The sequence below is a fragment of the Phalacrocorax carbo genome, chromosome 4 (assembly GCF_963921805.1).
Source record: "Phalacrocorax carbo chromosome 4, bPhaCar2.1, whole genome shotgun sequence".
In the NCBI taxonomy this organism is placed as follows: Eukaryota; Metazoa; Chordata; class Aves; order Suliformes; family Phalacrocoracidae; genus Phalacrocorax; species Phalacrocorax carbo.
In genome coordinates this window covers 18,819,534-18,835,597 of record NC_087516.1, presented here as the reverse complement: position 1 = coordinate 18,835,597, position 16,064 = coordinate 18,819,534, and the positions used below count along the sequence as shown (strand labels likewise).

The 16,064-nt window shown below is 44.4% G+C and overlaps 1 protein-coding gene across 4 annotated transcripts in view; it reads right to left on the bottom strand.

Moving 5' to 3' along the window:
* Positions 1-14,447, bottom strand: part of SLIT2 (slit guidance ligand 2) — a 283,621-nt gene extending 269,174 nt beyond the window's left edge. For all 4 annotated transcript variants that reach the window (XM_064449221.1, XM_064449223.1, XM_064449222.1 and 1 more), the window contains exons 1-3: positions 12,805-14,447; positions 10,855-10,926; positions 9,581-9,652 (exon numbers count right to left, since the gene is read on the bottom strand). In XM_064449221.1, the coding sequence (XP_064305291.1) occupies positions 9,581-9,652; positions 10,855-10,926; positions 12,805-12,980 (320 nt within the window). In that variant the 5' untranslated portion in view covers positions 12,981-14,447. The remainder of the gene's footprint in view (positions 1-9,580; positions 9,653-10,854; positions 10,927-12,804) is intronic.
* Between the last annotated feature and the right edge of the window lie 1,617 nt (positions 14,448-16,064).

Below are 16,064 nucleotides of genomic sequence, written 5' to 3'. Positions count from 1 at the left end.
GCTGGTGGTGTACCCCTGGGGTCAGTACTGGAGACAGTACCATTCAACATCTTCATCCACAACCTGGAAGATGGGACAGAGTGCACCCTCAGGCTGTTTGCAGATGATACAAAACTGGAAGGAATGACTGATGCACCAGGTGTGAGTGCTGCCAGTCAGAGGAACCTGGACAGGCTGCACAACTGGTCAAAAAGGAACCTGATAAAGCTCAACAAAAGGGAAATGCAAAGTCCTGCACCTGGGGAGGAATAACCCTGTGCACCAGCACACAGTGCAGAACAACCAGTTAGAAATCAGCTTTACAGAGAAAGGCCTAGGCTCCTGGTGAACAAGAAATTAAACTGGAGCCAGCAATGTGCCTTTGCCAACAGCATCCTGGCTGTATTCGGAAGCATTGCCAGTAGGTCAAGGCAGGTGATCCTTCCCCTCTGCTTAGCACTGGTGAGACATCTGGAGGGCTGTGCAAGTGCTGGACTCCCCACTACACGATAGACATGGACATACTGGAGCAAGTCCAGAGAAGGGCCATGAAGATGATTACACAGACAGATTGAAGCACCTGTTACAGCAGGAGCAGTTGAGAGAGCTGGAACTGTTTAGCCTGGGGAGGGGAAGGCTCAGAGGGATCTCAGTATGTATAAAAAAAGTAATACACTTCCTTCCCAAGTAAGGAAGACTGAGCCAGACTCTTCTCAAGGGTGCGCAGTGAAAGGACAATAGGCAATGGGCACAAATCAAAATACAGGAAATTACATTTAAATGTAAGAAAAGCCTTTGACCGTGAGGGTGGTCAAACACTGGAACAGGTTGCCCAGAGAGGCTATATATTCTCCATCATCTGAGACATTCAAAACCCGACTGGAAACAGCCCTCAGCCACCTGCTCTGATCGACCTTGCGTTAATCAGTGGCGTGGGACTAGACAATCTACAGAGGCTGCTTCAAACCTCCACAGTCCTGTGAGGCTAATTCATTGGATTTTATTCCATAAAGTACACCACAAAGAAGGAAACAGAAGTTATAAAACCTCCATAATGTAATACAGGATCAAGTATCAGATGAAGCAAGGATGATCTTTGACAACACCTGGGATTACTTCCAAGAAAAAAAAAAGGCAGAGAGACGGGAGGGGAAGTTGATCTATTAGATCAAATTTAGCTAGAGTTTGGACAGATTGTTGAGAAAGGCAAGAAGGGCCTGCAGACAGCCTATCTAGATAGGCTTGTAACTGTCTTTCTGGCACTGAATTACCACAGCAAGTCCTCACTCAAGTATTTTTCTGTAGCACCTGTATAGGCATCCTGCCAAACTGAAGTCAGAAAGGCTGGTGTGTCTTAAAGAAATTAAGGGAGACTTTGCCACATTGTATTTGATTATCGGTCTAGACTATTATTAAAGACAAGCCAGCACAATCCACTACATACTATGAAGGAAAATAAAACTTTTCTTCTGATGAAGTTTCAACCAGACTCTTCAGTAAATGAGGCAATATAACAGTATGAGTCACTGCAGTGGCAGCCATGCATATTGGAGTTTAACTGTAAAATTCCAGAGAGAACTGTGGCGCCTACAGTTAAAATAAGGAGTATCTTAGATGGTCTTTGAAATATGCTATACTAAAATGTAATGACAACTCAATTTTCACCTGTGGCTATCTAACATTAAATCTAGGGTTTTTTAAAAAAATATTGAACTGGCTGTGCAACAGAGAACTATGACTTTACACAGTAAAACTAAAATGTATAGCTTTAAGCTTAATGTCAGTGCTCTGTAACATCAGTTTAAAATAGGTTCCAAACACGAAACACTGTTTGAAACAAAAACTTTGACACAACAGTACTGTAGAATCAGATTTGGTTTCAACATTTTGAAACAGTGCAAATTACCCATTTCAGAGGAAGCAAGAAAGAAGAGCATCCAGCAAACAATGTCACAAAGGATGAGCACAAAACAGATGTGGGAAAAATAAACAGCCTTCCTGCCCTGGAATTTGTAAAAAGGTCTGCAAAGAGCAAACAGGACTTCTCACTGCAATTTGACTTCTAGACCCATAAAAGGAGTCCCATGAGAAAAGACACTCAGATGAATAAAATATACTAAAAATAAAGAACATTTACAATGCTTTTAAAACAACATCGCTCTTGGAGTTACAGTTTTATCAAACATTTTGTAGCATCCTGCAATCAAAATGTCGCTATAATCTGATTTTTAAAATTCTATTAGAACACTGCATCTTTTTAAATACTGTCTTCAAAGACAGTCTTTGTCTATTTCTGATTTAACAGTCATTTTTAGAGAAGATATTTGAAGCTGCTTTGACAAAACTCTGCTAATATAGAACAATTACTGTAGTACTTTTTTTTTTCCAAACTATAAATACAGGTGCCCCAGTACAATACATGTAAGATGGTCTCACATTCCTTTGGTAAGCGATTAGCACCGCAGGCTTCATGGTCTCCTCCTTGTTCTAAGACTAGGAATGTGCTGTGCATTGCCCTTAAACTATGTAGGATTAGCAGAGAGAAGGATTTTTCACATCCGTGATTAACAAGGAATAACTGTTCACCCCCTTCAGGGCTGTTCAAAAACATATTCTCTACCTGAACTCATTATTCTTCCGCTACCTATCACACATGCATGAAGGTATTAACCCTTCAGATGCTCATATGTTCAGACTGAAGCCCGACAGGTGATTAAGTATCAATGCTCTAAGGGGGAGAAAATCAAAACATCAAGCAGCTATAAAAAAAACAAGCACATGCATCAGTACCCCCGGTTGCAGACAGTGCAACCTAGACTTAGGTTAGACCGTACCCCAATAGTCAGAACTGTTCAGAACTGAAAAATTCTCATGCTTCAGCAATGAATTTGCACACCAAAATGAAGACCAGGATTCAGAGAGAAAAACTGGCAACTAACTTCTAGCTAAGATCTAAGAACTCATTCTAAGAGCTCAGCACATCCACACTATACAATAGAAGGTTTTACCACCAAAAAAACCTGCTTTCATTGAGAGGACATATCGTCAAGCGCAAGATGAAACATTGTTCATTTATTGGCTGTTCTTTTAGCTATGATAGTGATACAAATGATTCCTCAAACAGTAGCGGTGACTCCACTGCTAGCATAGCATTTTTCACCAGGGGTCCTAAAATTCCACATTAGCCTTTAAACCTCACAACTAAGCCTCTAATAATTGAAAAAAAAAATCAGATCTTGCTTCAGCTAAAACTGCAAAGCTGCATCATAAAAGTAGACAACATTTGGCATTTTTTTCCAGAAGTCCCTGCTCCTGAACTTTGATCACGTAGCTCTGTAGAAGTGAAATCTGGGGTTTAACATTTCTTTTCTGCAACTGAAAGGGCTATATTCTATCAGAGATTCAAAACCCAGAAAGAAAAGGTTCAGAACAAAACTAATTATTCTGGGATTAATTTATTGATGCAGCTCATATTTAAAGAAATATAGTAAAGGCTGTTATTCCTCTTTTAAAAGTTACTATTTTCCTACTTGGAACTTACATTTTATGGATAGAGCAGGTCAAATAATTGGAATAAAACTGCAATCTCATGCCACACATCAATACATAATAAAATAAACTTATGTGCTAACTTTTTGATCTCTGGAAAGCATTTTTTAATCCCATCAGTCATACAGTAAATCTGCACCCTAAAAAAGAACATACACACTGTGTTAGTGTTGCCCTTTCCTAGACTAGATAAAAAGAGCAGTACTAGTTTATCTAGTCTATTTTGAAACAGCTGCTAATTCCCTTGATAATTGCCCAGGCCTGGTAGGCAGTACTGTCCAAGACAAGCTGTATTGGTTTTTATCCTAGATGGAACACTATTTCTTAGTCCGTCCTACTACACATGCCTTTGTAAGGTGAGGTTCTTTGCAAAACACCATACATTGAGATCACGGTAACTCAGAAGTGAGTTTTGGTTTTATAATTTCAAAACCTGCTAATACAGCTTTATAGTTTACCACATTTATCAGACTAGGTTAGAGCCCAAACAGGTAACTCTGAACAATACATGACATACAGCTAAAACCACTTTATTATACTGAATCCCACTTAATACCTTTGACAAGATTGTCTCCTATGTATCGAGGTTCTAATTAAGCCCCTGATGCAGAAGCTGTAAACACAGACGTTTCACATATACATTTATATGCAGAGAAGAAATCAAGTAGTACTTCAGTTTAAGCAAAAAAACATTTCCTTGAAACTATGTAGCCAAAATATACCACTCCTCCTGTGCTGTGACACATATGTAAGTTTCAAATTGTTTATCCACAACATGAGCAAAACTTTTCAGTACTACTCAAACACTCATAAATACACTCCTGAGTAAATGCTCTCTTCATCTTAAGTTTTAATAACTTGTTTTAATGCACTTGTGGAGATGGAGCCCCCATAAATAGCAAGTACAGGCAATTCCTCAGTTTTAGAATTGTATTGTAAAAATTTAGAAAAATGCATGAACTGTAACAAAACATTCTTGAAATATATCTTTCTCCATCATTCAGCAATACATTGTAAGAAGCGTGAAAATACAACATAGACAGCTTTCAGTTTAAAAGCTATTTCAAGTACCAACTTGAAGTTCAACTCTTACAGCATTCTTTTCTTGCACTACGGATTTCAACTTACTCACACCATGTAGCTCAGGGGGGCTGGGTTTTGGGGAGGTGGGGGGGGGAAATATTTAGCTTAGATACTAAGTCAGAAGTTGCAGTTGTTCTAGAGCCCATGACAGTAACATTTTACCTCCACACTAGTTTTCGGCAGAAATCAGTTTCATGGGGTTGGGGGTTGTTTTTGTTTGTGGTTTTTTTTTTCCTGTTAGATCATTGTGGTTTTCTTACGCCTGCAGAGAGAGCTCTTTAGAACTATTAAGACAATAAATGGACATTTTAGAAATAAATTTTGTTATTTCAAGTATCAGAAGTGTAAGGGCTTGGCCTGGCAACTTTTGAGGCCACACAAGTAACCTCTCTCACAAGAGTAATCAGTGGGACTACTCATGCAAACCAAGTTATTCACGTGGTAACTGTCTGCAGAATCAGACTCCAAATTAGCATTTTAGGGGCATACTGCTGCCTCAATGGATTATTCACAAATACAGGAAGAAAAACGTGGGTAGTTTTCAAACAATTGCTGTAAGCTCTTCCTGTCCTGACAACTTTTGGATGTTTAGCATAGTGTTAGAATGATCATAGCTGGCATCTCAACTACTAGACACAGAAAACTTATTAGGAAAAATTATGATAAAAACAATGTTCCTATAAGCCAAAAAACATTTTTTTCTTAAATAAAAAGGTAGCTGCTTTGCTAGGTAAACAAGCGAAGAGTATATTTAGCCCTCAAAATCTGACCACATTGTATTTCCAGAGTACAAAGAACTGTAAGGAAATTTTAGACTTAGGTAGCTTGTAATAGAACTGGTTCAACAGTCTATAGCAGCTGTCTTCAACCAAATTTTATACTTCCCTCCAGATGACAATAGCTTATAAAAACACTGGGATACTTTGAGCATTAGCTGCATCAACGCAGAAGAAGGTGGTCTTGGAGATAAAAATTGACTACACTTTTTAAAAGTAACTTTTAAAGCTGTGCCTAATAACACCATTAGTTTTCAGAAAGTGAAGATTTTCAGTTTATCTTCACCTTGTTTCTTAAAAGACTATTTTAGACTACCATAAACATCACACCCAAGATGACAGCTTTATAAAGAAAGAAGAAACAAGTGTTTAATTCCATGTTCTCATAAGCAATCATTTCAAAAGTTTTTGTCTCTCACAATAAGCAGTGGTCTCTGGAAACTCTTAAATGTTGTGGAAATTCTCCATACCTTCACCTTTTGTGCCTTCCTGTCATACAGCATACTGAAATCCACCAATAATACATTACTGTGGTCTAAGTAAGAGAGGTTCAGACAATGTAACAGGTCCCATCCCAATCCTTTCTTTATGGGACCTGCCATGTACTAAACGGCTACACTCTTTAGAGGCCCTACTCATAGGAACATGGGCTCATAATAGAGGTTACTAGCTGATATAGAAAGCCTTGCAGGTTTTAAACACAGGACAGCCATGATCGTAATTAATCCAAAAGTTTGACACTGCTTCAGGATATACACAAAGGTACAAGCTGTCCCACTGACTGAAAAACAGACTGTACATATTGAAGTTCAATGCGGGTGTTTCAGCAGACAGAGCACCTGTACAACAGACCACGTGATTCAGCCATTCAAGATCCAGGCTGCAAAGAAAGCCATATTCATGGAAGACTTACTAGCTTGGGGGGTGCTGTAACAAATTGATTTGGACCAGAGCTAGTACCCCCTCAAGAGCTGAGCCTTCAGACAAGACTGCCGGAGATTATAACTAAGTGAACACTGTGGTATATATCCATTTGACTGAAGATTTCTTGGAGAAGTACTCAACTAAAAGGCTTATAGCAAAATCACCTTCAGCTTCACCAGGATCTCTCCAGCAACTGAAGTTTCCACAAACATAAAGCCTAGCTGATTTCCATCATGTTTTCCCTCACAGTTCTTATGTAGTAGGCACTGCTATATGACCATTTATTGCTAACTGAACATTTTTACTTTAAAATTACAGCAGGGCTGCTGTAGTGACTATCACTTGTTACAGCAGTATTTATTGTGGTTTTGGTTTCTACTGCAGTTCTACAATTTCACTGCTGTGACACAAACTCCTGTTACGGAACATACTAGGTCTAAATAGCTTTGTGTACATACTACTACATGTACCTAGCGTACTAGAGATTTGTTGTTGCTTAATAAGCGATACGGGGAAACATTTCTATCCACCTGAGAGAGGTATACATAAATTTAATCAAATCACATATTAACTAGTTCTCTTCTCAAGAGAAGGCTGAGAGTTTCTTCTCTCAGAGATTAATTTTGCAAGTGCTTCAGGTCTTCAATTCCCACTTCCCTTAGAGGAAGTTGAGGCTATTCAGTGTTTTGCATGATCAGGCCTACAAATGAGTATTCACGACAAGTAAATCACTGATCAACCAATCAGTTCCTTGGAAATCAGGGTAACTTGTCTAAAAAGAAGTTTTGTAACTGAAATTCCAGTTCAAAAAACGAAAAAGCACCACTTCACCTAGAGAGATGGATCCCCCGCCCCAAAGGGAAACTGTGAAAGTCTGTTCTTCACATTAAAGAAAGTACTGGACTACAGGAATCACTTTAAAATAATTCAGCCTGCATGCACTAGCACAAGATATTCCAACATAAGAGATTTTACATGTAAACAGTCTTATAAACCAAACTGACTTCACTTAAGTTGCAGTAAGATTCACTTATACCTTCCATTGGCATGCTGAAAGGACTGAGCTGGGTATTTTTTTGACAGTAGCATGGCACGTTACACTTACAATGGAAATGTGACATCCTACACTTACACATTAAAAATAAAAAAAGCTATAAAGCTTTTTAATGTAGAAAAGAAAATACTTGAAGGAAGTACCCACAAGTTTCCTGAGAAATTGTTTTGAATTTCAGAACCCCAAGGAGATGAATTGGCTGTCAGATAACAATGCGCCTTCATCAGATGGACTTGGCAGTTGTAAACAAGAGGAATTTTCTCAGCTTTTCCTCACAAATATGAAATATTTGCTCTTAGCCAACAGCTGGGGCGGTTTAAAGACATCCTGCATATATATTCAAATTACAAGTCACCCACACACCTAACACTGACTGAATTCCAGCAAATTAAAGAAACTGACAAGTACTGGAGCAGATACAAAATAATTCTGAATATAAAACAGAATCTAACTTTGTAGGTCTAAATAACTAAACTTTCAAACATCATAGTGTGTCTGCTGAGGGGGCAACAAAAATAACCCACAAAAGTAGCCACAATTATCAGAATTTCTCTTCAGAATGAGAACCTTGTATAACTGGAAAATACCTACTGTTTTCCAAATATTTTACAGATTTCTCATGAGAGAATAAAAAAAAGAAATTGCAAAATGTGAACACTATAGACAAGCAAGTTTTTACTAGTAAAGTTTTTTTTAGTATTACAATTCTGTACTTCAGAAATCCTACTATTAATTACCTTGAAATTATGACATAAGTTAAAATAATTTTTTAAACACTTAACAAATCACATAGCAAGGTCTTGCTTCAAGATAATCAAGAAAAAGTATACTGTTTTAAAACTTAGCAAGTATTTAGTATCTTAGTGTCAAGCCACATTCACAGTGAAAGCATGGATCTTTTAATGTTTATTAATGTTCCATGTATATGTACTTTCTTTTGCAACATGAACTACGCTGCTGTTTAATTTTTTAGCTAGACCCTATAAACCAGATTTAGGAATGTGTGTATATTATTCCAATATTCCCCTCAGCAGGAGAAGCTGTACTAAACCCCTATACTTTGTACAAAGTTTAAAACACATTGTAAAAAGCATTGCATTAAGTCTGGTTTAATAGGACTTTGAAAAAAAAAAAAAGACTATGCATTTCTAAGAGCAATCAATCTCATTAAAATCTATTCAAAAAAGGTTGCACTATAGAATGACACTTTCAATTTTTAGGTCAAAAAGTTACTTCAGTTTATTTGAAAAAATGAGGTAATTACCTTCAAGTACATGATATTTCAACTATTATAGAAATATCATAATTGCACTGGTGGTTACTAAGTCCCTTGAATAGCTTTGTCTATATGACCGACCACGCCATAACGGTTTATGTTTTTTTTTTTGTTTTAAACACACAGCAGCTGTGGACACAGAGCACAACTATAGTAGGACAAACAGAACATTTAGGCCAACGGTGCTTTTCAACGGAGTAAAGTAGGAATGCTTTTATGAAGTTAAAGCAGCAACAAATGAAAAACTAAATGAGACCTCAGAGGTGTGCTTACAGAAAAGGTAATACAATGAAAGTGCAGCAACTAAGACGCCTGATAACGAAGACACTACTTTAAAGTTCTACATGAACATACATTAATAGTGGTGTTCATAGACTTTCCTAGCTCCAAACTGAAACTATATCCAGCAATCAGCATCTTGCCTTCAATGAGTCAGAGGTTGAAAGTTGAACATTTTTAAAATGTTTTTATTAGAAGAAATACCGCAAAATAAGAAAGTACATACTGAAAATTAAGCAGCTATTATAAATCCTAAACCGGTTTGGGAATTACTCATTTTCTATGTCCTACTGCAACCAAGCAGGTGTTTGTACTTCAACTCCATCAGACAATATGCTCCCCTCCCCACAATACTCCATCTTTTTCTTTTAAAGTCCAAATCCAATTAATTTTTGAAAGCTAGCAGTTCGTACTTTTTCTAAGCCTTTGTAAAATCTTTAACCATAAGAACGGGAGTAGAATTCAGCTACTGCTTTCATCCTACATAACAAGACAACACTTTATAACTAGCAGTTACTTCCAATAAGACATTGTCTAAAACATCCAGCATCTCCAAGACTAACATCTACCACTTTATGTCAGAGAACTGGCCAGATTACCTTAAAACACAACTAATTTGATAGAAAAAATTCTCATACATTTAGAATTAAAAATACTTACAGCCTCTCCAGTTCTTTTAAATCCTGGAATGCTCCTCTCTCGATAGTACTAATCTTGTTCTCCATGAGCTGCCTGAAATACAGAAATTTTTACATAAAAGTCTTAATAGCTCCGAGATAACTTGTTGAATCAACAGTAGTCATTTAAAGACGACCACATACTCATTAAAACAGTACAACAGTTATTCTAGAGTGACATCCACTTTAACCTTCCGGACCCCAGTCATCAACACTTTACATGGGCTCATATACCCAAAAGGGGAAAAATAACCCTCAGTAAAAGAAACAGGAATAGGTATTACATTTGCTCATTTACTTTAAGAGCCCCAAGTTAAAAAGTTACACATATGCATGCATGCTGTGTGCACACGCACATACACCATTGCTGTTCGGCAAGTTACAAGGCTACAATTGAACAGTATGAAGGCAATATTTGTCTCACACAAGAATAACAAAACAAAAACACTGAACTGTGGTGTTGGGAAAACACATCAGTGAGAGACTGTGCAGAGACTGTAATCATAACAATAGTTTGGTTTTGTAAAAAAATTAAAAATTACTACAACATGGTAGTCTGTTTCAGAGGGAAACAGAAAAGGATTTTAGATGACTACTCAAATTAAATAGCCTTAACAAATAAGCTAAGTAAATTCTGCAGTATTTTAAAGGTGGTATTAGTTAGATTTTTTTCCCCTAAAACACAAAACCCCACAGAACTTTAAAAGCCTCATAATGCTTGAAACAAAAGCATTTACAAAAAAACCCAAACCAAAGTATTCCTTCCTCAAATTCACTGTTAAAATGTTTCCTTTCTGCCCTGGAACTGTACAAAAGCAATAACCACCACCTGGGACTTGCTTTTTAATTCAGTAAATAATGTTTTCATGATGAATTCCCTTACCCTTCAGGTTGAAAGTACCCGTTTTCAGTGTGAATTATGAATTTCCTAACCTTAAACCAAAGTCACTCCAACAGTTATTGAACCAATTTTAGCAACTCTTACTTATAAACTACATGCCAAATTAAATCCTCAAGTTCTCATAACCTTAAGGAGAGATTAAGAAATTTTAAACAAGTGATATTTAAGGCAATCACTTATTCGTATCAGCGTATAACACATGGGGGAGGGGCTGTAAGTTCAGATGCAGTAGCACAATAGGTAAAAAGTGATAACCCATCCAGCTTATAAACTGAAAGATAACTAGCTCAATGGTTTTTATAACAAACTGTAGCATCAGTCCTAAAAGGTATCAGTGACAGAAAGAGAAAACTTACAGAACTCGAAGGTGCCTTAGACCAGCAAAGTCGGTCTTGGTGATTCTTGTGATGTTATTTCCATTAAGATCCCTAAGAAGAATAATTTATAAGCAGCAAAATTAAAATCGTTTCAAATTGTTTTGTTTGTTTTCATGGACACAGCATTTTCAGAAATTAGGAGATGTAAATGAACCCAACAAACCATTCCCACAACTAACACTGGGAGTTCCTGATTTCCAAGTGACTGAACGAAGGTTTATCTTGAAAGCAGTAGTTTCAAACTTTGTAATAAGAGACCCTTACAAAGTGAGTTCTGCCTGCCATTATAAAGCTCACATTTATCTTTAACAACATAGAAGACTCAAAACCTGTCTCAACGTGGTTGTAACTGCATTTAGAAAACCACTAAAGCTACTATATATATATATTACAGTATTTAACTGCTACGAAAACTAAATACGTGACTGAAATCAAGACAATTTTCACCATTTTTAAGCAAGTTCCAGTTTTCATAGTATTGCTACAAAGGCAAAATAGGGCTTAACTTCCTATAACAAACGTCAGCTTTCAAACAAGCATAAGGTTGTTGGAACGTACGTGATGGGAAATGTGATTTTACCAAAACTAAACCCTTCACTTGCTGCACGGGAAGCTATACTGACTGCAGAAGGCAAAGCGTGTCCAGAAGCAACAGAAAACTGTATTTAGGCCCTAGCATTTCCGTTCCTACTTCAGCACTACTTTCTCTTCTGGAGTTATATACCCCTTTTTCATAACATTTTGGGGTCAAGATATAAGCTTCCCTCAATTCCAATTGCTACAAATAAAAGCAGACTTGGCAATTCCTGAGGTAAGCCATTAGGAAGTGGTATGACATGGAGACTACCCTAACAATTACAGCTCATTCCCACTGTAGTTAGGAAAGGGAAAAAAAAATTCCAATTTTTTTTTGGTGTTTATACCACATGCAGCCAAAACACCACTGTAAAGAAACCGCACAAGTCTCAGCAGAAATGCGTCCCTGATACTCTTCCTGAGTGAAATTCATCACTCGAGACGTGCGCTCATATGCCAACACATAAATGACTTCGAAATAACGTGCCCACCTCTTCCACCCCTTAGACCCTCCTGCACGGCGGCCCGATACGATAGATAACCGGCCGCATGCTTGCTCGCCCCCAGGGCTCGCGAAAACCCCAGCCGCAGGGTACAGAAAGGTCCCAAAAAGCGGACGGGTGAGGGGAGGGAGCACAGTTAGGGCACAGCCTGGTGCCGTGCGAGGGGGAAAGAGGCTAGGACACCCCAGCGTGCCCCCGCCCGAAGGCAGAGGCGTGCCCGCGCCGGGGCAGAGCCCCGCCGGGCTCCAGCTTGGCGCCGGGGCAGCGGGCGGGAGCGCGCCCCCGACCCGCGTCCCCGCGCGGAGCCACCGCGTCCCCCCGCGGAGCGGGGCCAACAGCGAGCGCTGCGCGCCCGCGGAGCTCCGCCGCCCGCCCCCGGGGCCTGCCCGCGCCCGCGGAGCGCGGCGGGGCGCCGCGGCCCGGCTCTTCCCCAGCGCCTCGGGGAAAGCAAGCCGCAATGGCCAAGTTTGCCGGGAAATGGGCGCCGGCGGGGGGAGAGGCCGCTGCGCCGCCGCCGCCTCAGGGCGCCCCCCGGGCCGCGGAGCTGCCCGCCCGCCCTGCCGACCCCGCTCCCCGCCGCGGCGGGAACCCCGCTCCCCGCCGCGGCTTCCCGGGATGAAAGGCAGCGACCGGGAGCAGCGTCCACCTCTCCCGTGCCTCCGCGCATCGGCGGGGAGCGGGCACCGCCAGCATCCGGGAAAGGGAACGGACACCCCCCGACCCCCATAGGGCTTCGGGACCCCGCACCGGGCCGGCTCCGGGGGCCACCTCTGCCCCGCCGGCCGGCGGGAGCCCTGACGGACGCCGGGGGCCGAGGGGCGCTCGCCGCCGCCCCGGCCGGGTTACTTACAGCCTCTCGGTGTTGCGGGGGATGTTCCTCGGGACGCCGCGCAGCGCCAGCCCGTGACAGTCCACGGTGCTCCCCGAGCAGGAGCACTGCGCCGGGCACGGCTGCGGCGCCACCTCGCCCGCCATCGCCAGCAGCAGCCCCAGGGACAGGGCGAGCTTCCCCCAGCCGCACATCATCACCGCCCGCCGCCGCCCGGCCGGGGCCCGCCGGCCTCGGCCCCGGGGAGGCGCGGGGCGCGCCGCCCTCCTCCTCGCCGCGGGGAGCGCCCGGGCAACTTTCAGGGTGCGCAGAAAGCGAAGTCCTTTCTATCCAAAGCCGAGCCAAGAAAACAACCCCGGCAAAGTGAGGTGGGTGGCACCGATCCGCAGCTGAAGGCAACCTCGCTGGGAGGGGGGGCCGGGCCCGGGCCCTCCCTCGCTAGCCCGTCGGGTGGCGGGGAGAGGCGGCACTCGGGTCTCGTCTTCACACGCTCCCTGCGCAGGCGAAGCAAACCCACGGGGCTCAGGGTACGGCGGAGTTGGACTGGCCTGTTATCTTCTTCCTCGCCCCTTTCACAGCAGCGACTCCGCTCCGAGCCCCCGGCTGGAGGCCGCGGAGCCCCGTCCGCTCGAGCAGCGCGCTTCCTGCGCGGCCCTCCGCGCAGCGCAGCAGGCGCTCCCACGCGCGTCCCCCGCCGCGGGCCGCTCACAGCCCCACGGGGGGCGGCGGCGGGGCTGACACCGCGCACACACCGCCCTGCCAGAGGCGCCTCAGCAAATCATACCCCTCTCGCAGGCATTCATCAAACTGTTTCACGGAAGGAGGAGGAGGGAGGGGGGGAAAAAAAAAAAAAGTCAAACACACAAGATGATGTTGGGCTTGGCTTTCCACCCCCCGCGCCCCCTCCTGCTGTAAGCTCCCAAGCCAAGTTTAGCAGGAAAGGGCTGGTCCTGGAGCACGATAATAATAAGCAGCTCGAGAAGTGATTCGTTGCCCTGCTGGAAGGGAGTTCATCCACGACCTCCTTCTCCTCGGTGACAGATCACAGCTATAGATCCTCCTGTGATCCCGGGAGCACGGCGAGGCAGGCCAGGCAACAAGCGATGTGCGGCGAGAGTGGGAGGGCCGGGGGGTGCGTGATTCTGCTCCCCGCGGTCTCCCGGATACCGTGGCTTTGCTGCGGCAAAGGCACCTGATGGGAAAGGTAGGAACTGCTCAGTCTTTCCAGGTGGGGCCAGTTCAGCAGCTCCCGGGGTTGCTGCAGGGAAGGGAGCAACTTTCCTCCTCTCCCGGAGCCCGCCGAGGCACAGCGCCTCGGGAAGGGCTTGCGCCCCTTCCCCCGATCCCGCCGGTGCACCTGAGCTGTCGGTGCTGGTGCCGAACGACCCGGCCCGGCCCGCGGCTCCCGGCGGCGGCGCTCCTCCGGCGCGGAGGGAAACGGCGGGGGGGTGGGGGGAGGGAGGTGTGGAAGCGGGAGGAGGGAGGCGGCACGTCGGCTCCTTCCCTCGCACCCCGAGTCTCTCCGCTTGAACAATAGGATGGCACCGCCGCACGCAGGCCGGCTCTCCTCCCCGCTGCAAGGTGCCTGCCGCCGCCCGCGGAAAGTGCGCCGGGAGACCGGCCGCCCGCGGAAAGTGCTCCGGAAGAGCGGCCGCCCCGCCGCCGCCGGCACCCCCCCCGAGACCCCCCCCTCCACGCCGCCGCCCGCCCCCCCCCGCCCGGCCCGGCGCGGCGCCCCTCGCCCCGCTCTCACGGAGCCGGGAGCGCCCCACGCGCCGCCCTATATAGAGGCGGCGGGGCCGCGCCTCCCCGGCCCCGCCCGCAGCGCCCCGCGCCGCGCTCACTGGCTGCGCCGCCGCCCGCCCCGCCCGGCCCCGGCCCGGCCCCGGCCCCGGGGGGCGGCGGGGGGGGGGGGGGCGCGGCGAGCGGCGGCCGCAACAATGAATGAAAGTTGGGGGGAGAGGGGCGGGGGCGGGGGGCAGGTCCCCCCTGCGCCCCCCCCCCCCCCCCGCCGCACAGAGTTGTTGCGCGGACTTTCTCACGCAGCCGTGGCCTGCGGGCGTCAAGCGCCCGGCGAGGGAGAAAGGAGGGGAGGGAGCGGGGCCGGGGTCCGCCGCGACCCTTGTGGGTGTTTTGCCCGGCGAGGGAACGGGGGGGGCGGAGGGGGGGGCTGCCTCACTTGTAAACATCTCGGGCGTCTCACCCCGGGTCGTGTTTTCTGCTCCGTGCAGCAGTCGCTACGGAGCGAGAAAGGATTTTCTTGGCGTTCTCTTCAGTTGCAGTTTCAGTGTGAAACACACCAGGATCTCTCATAAATTATTTTCGAAAATAAAATAAAATGGGCAAGCGTTATTCTATACGTTAAAATATGTTGAGTAGCAACATTAACGCTGCTGTGCTCGTTTAAAAACACTCTCCATTAACAGAAAAAAAAATATTCTAGATACATACAATGTTCCTGACAATTTTTCCTGAAGTGTTGTTTATCGTCAGTGCGTCTTCAGCATTCCTAGGAAAATACTTAATGCAGCGGGCTCTTACCTAAATTTTAACTGTTTTTGATTCTTGTTGCTTGCAAATTCAGTTCTGTGCGATTTATAACAGCTCTTCAGACCCCAGTAATAGGTGAAGGTGATTTGTCTTTCATAGATGGCAACCCCAGCAGGGGTGACTAAGCCTTCAGCAAGGTGTAGTTTGGAAATGCTCAAGGGAGCCCCTAGTTTCTTTCATATGGCTGGGTCCAGCTGAGTCTCTTCATCCCTGGGGTCTCCGCTGCACAATCCCCGCAAGAGGCTTACTGTCTCTTTTTGCCTGTTACCAAGAGGACCCATTCTGTTCTCAGAAATGCTATTTGAGAACCGAGTTAATCTGCTGAAGTGGAAGCCGGCAAAGTTACTCCTGACTTCTCTTAGCATAGAATGTGAGCCGAAGTGAATATTGCTAACAATGTGTGTACCTACAAAAAACAGTTTCATTTTTCTTGGTCCGTTTGTTTAAACAAAGTCCTGTAAATATGATTGTTGTGCTGTTTTCAAATGCCGATAATGGCACCTTGGTTCTTACAAAGACGTAGAGATGCTCCAATTTTAGATTGATGCAGGAAGGAGAATTCAGTGACTGTAAGGGGAAGACATCAGCTACTATGTATAAATGCTTTTCACTCTTTTCTCCCCTTTGATTGTTTTAGGTCTTTACAAAGGATTTAGAAAGGATTTTGCAACATTCTAGCAAGCAACAGAAAAGAAAAAAAAACCCATAATCTAACATATTGCTTTCATGCC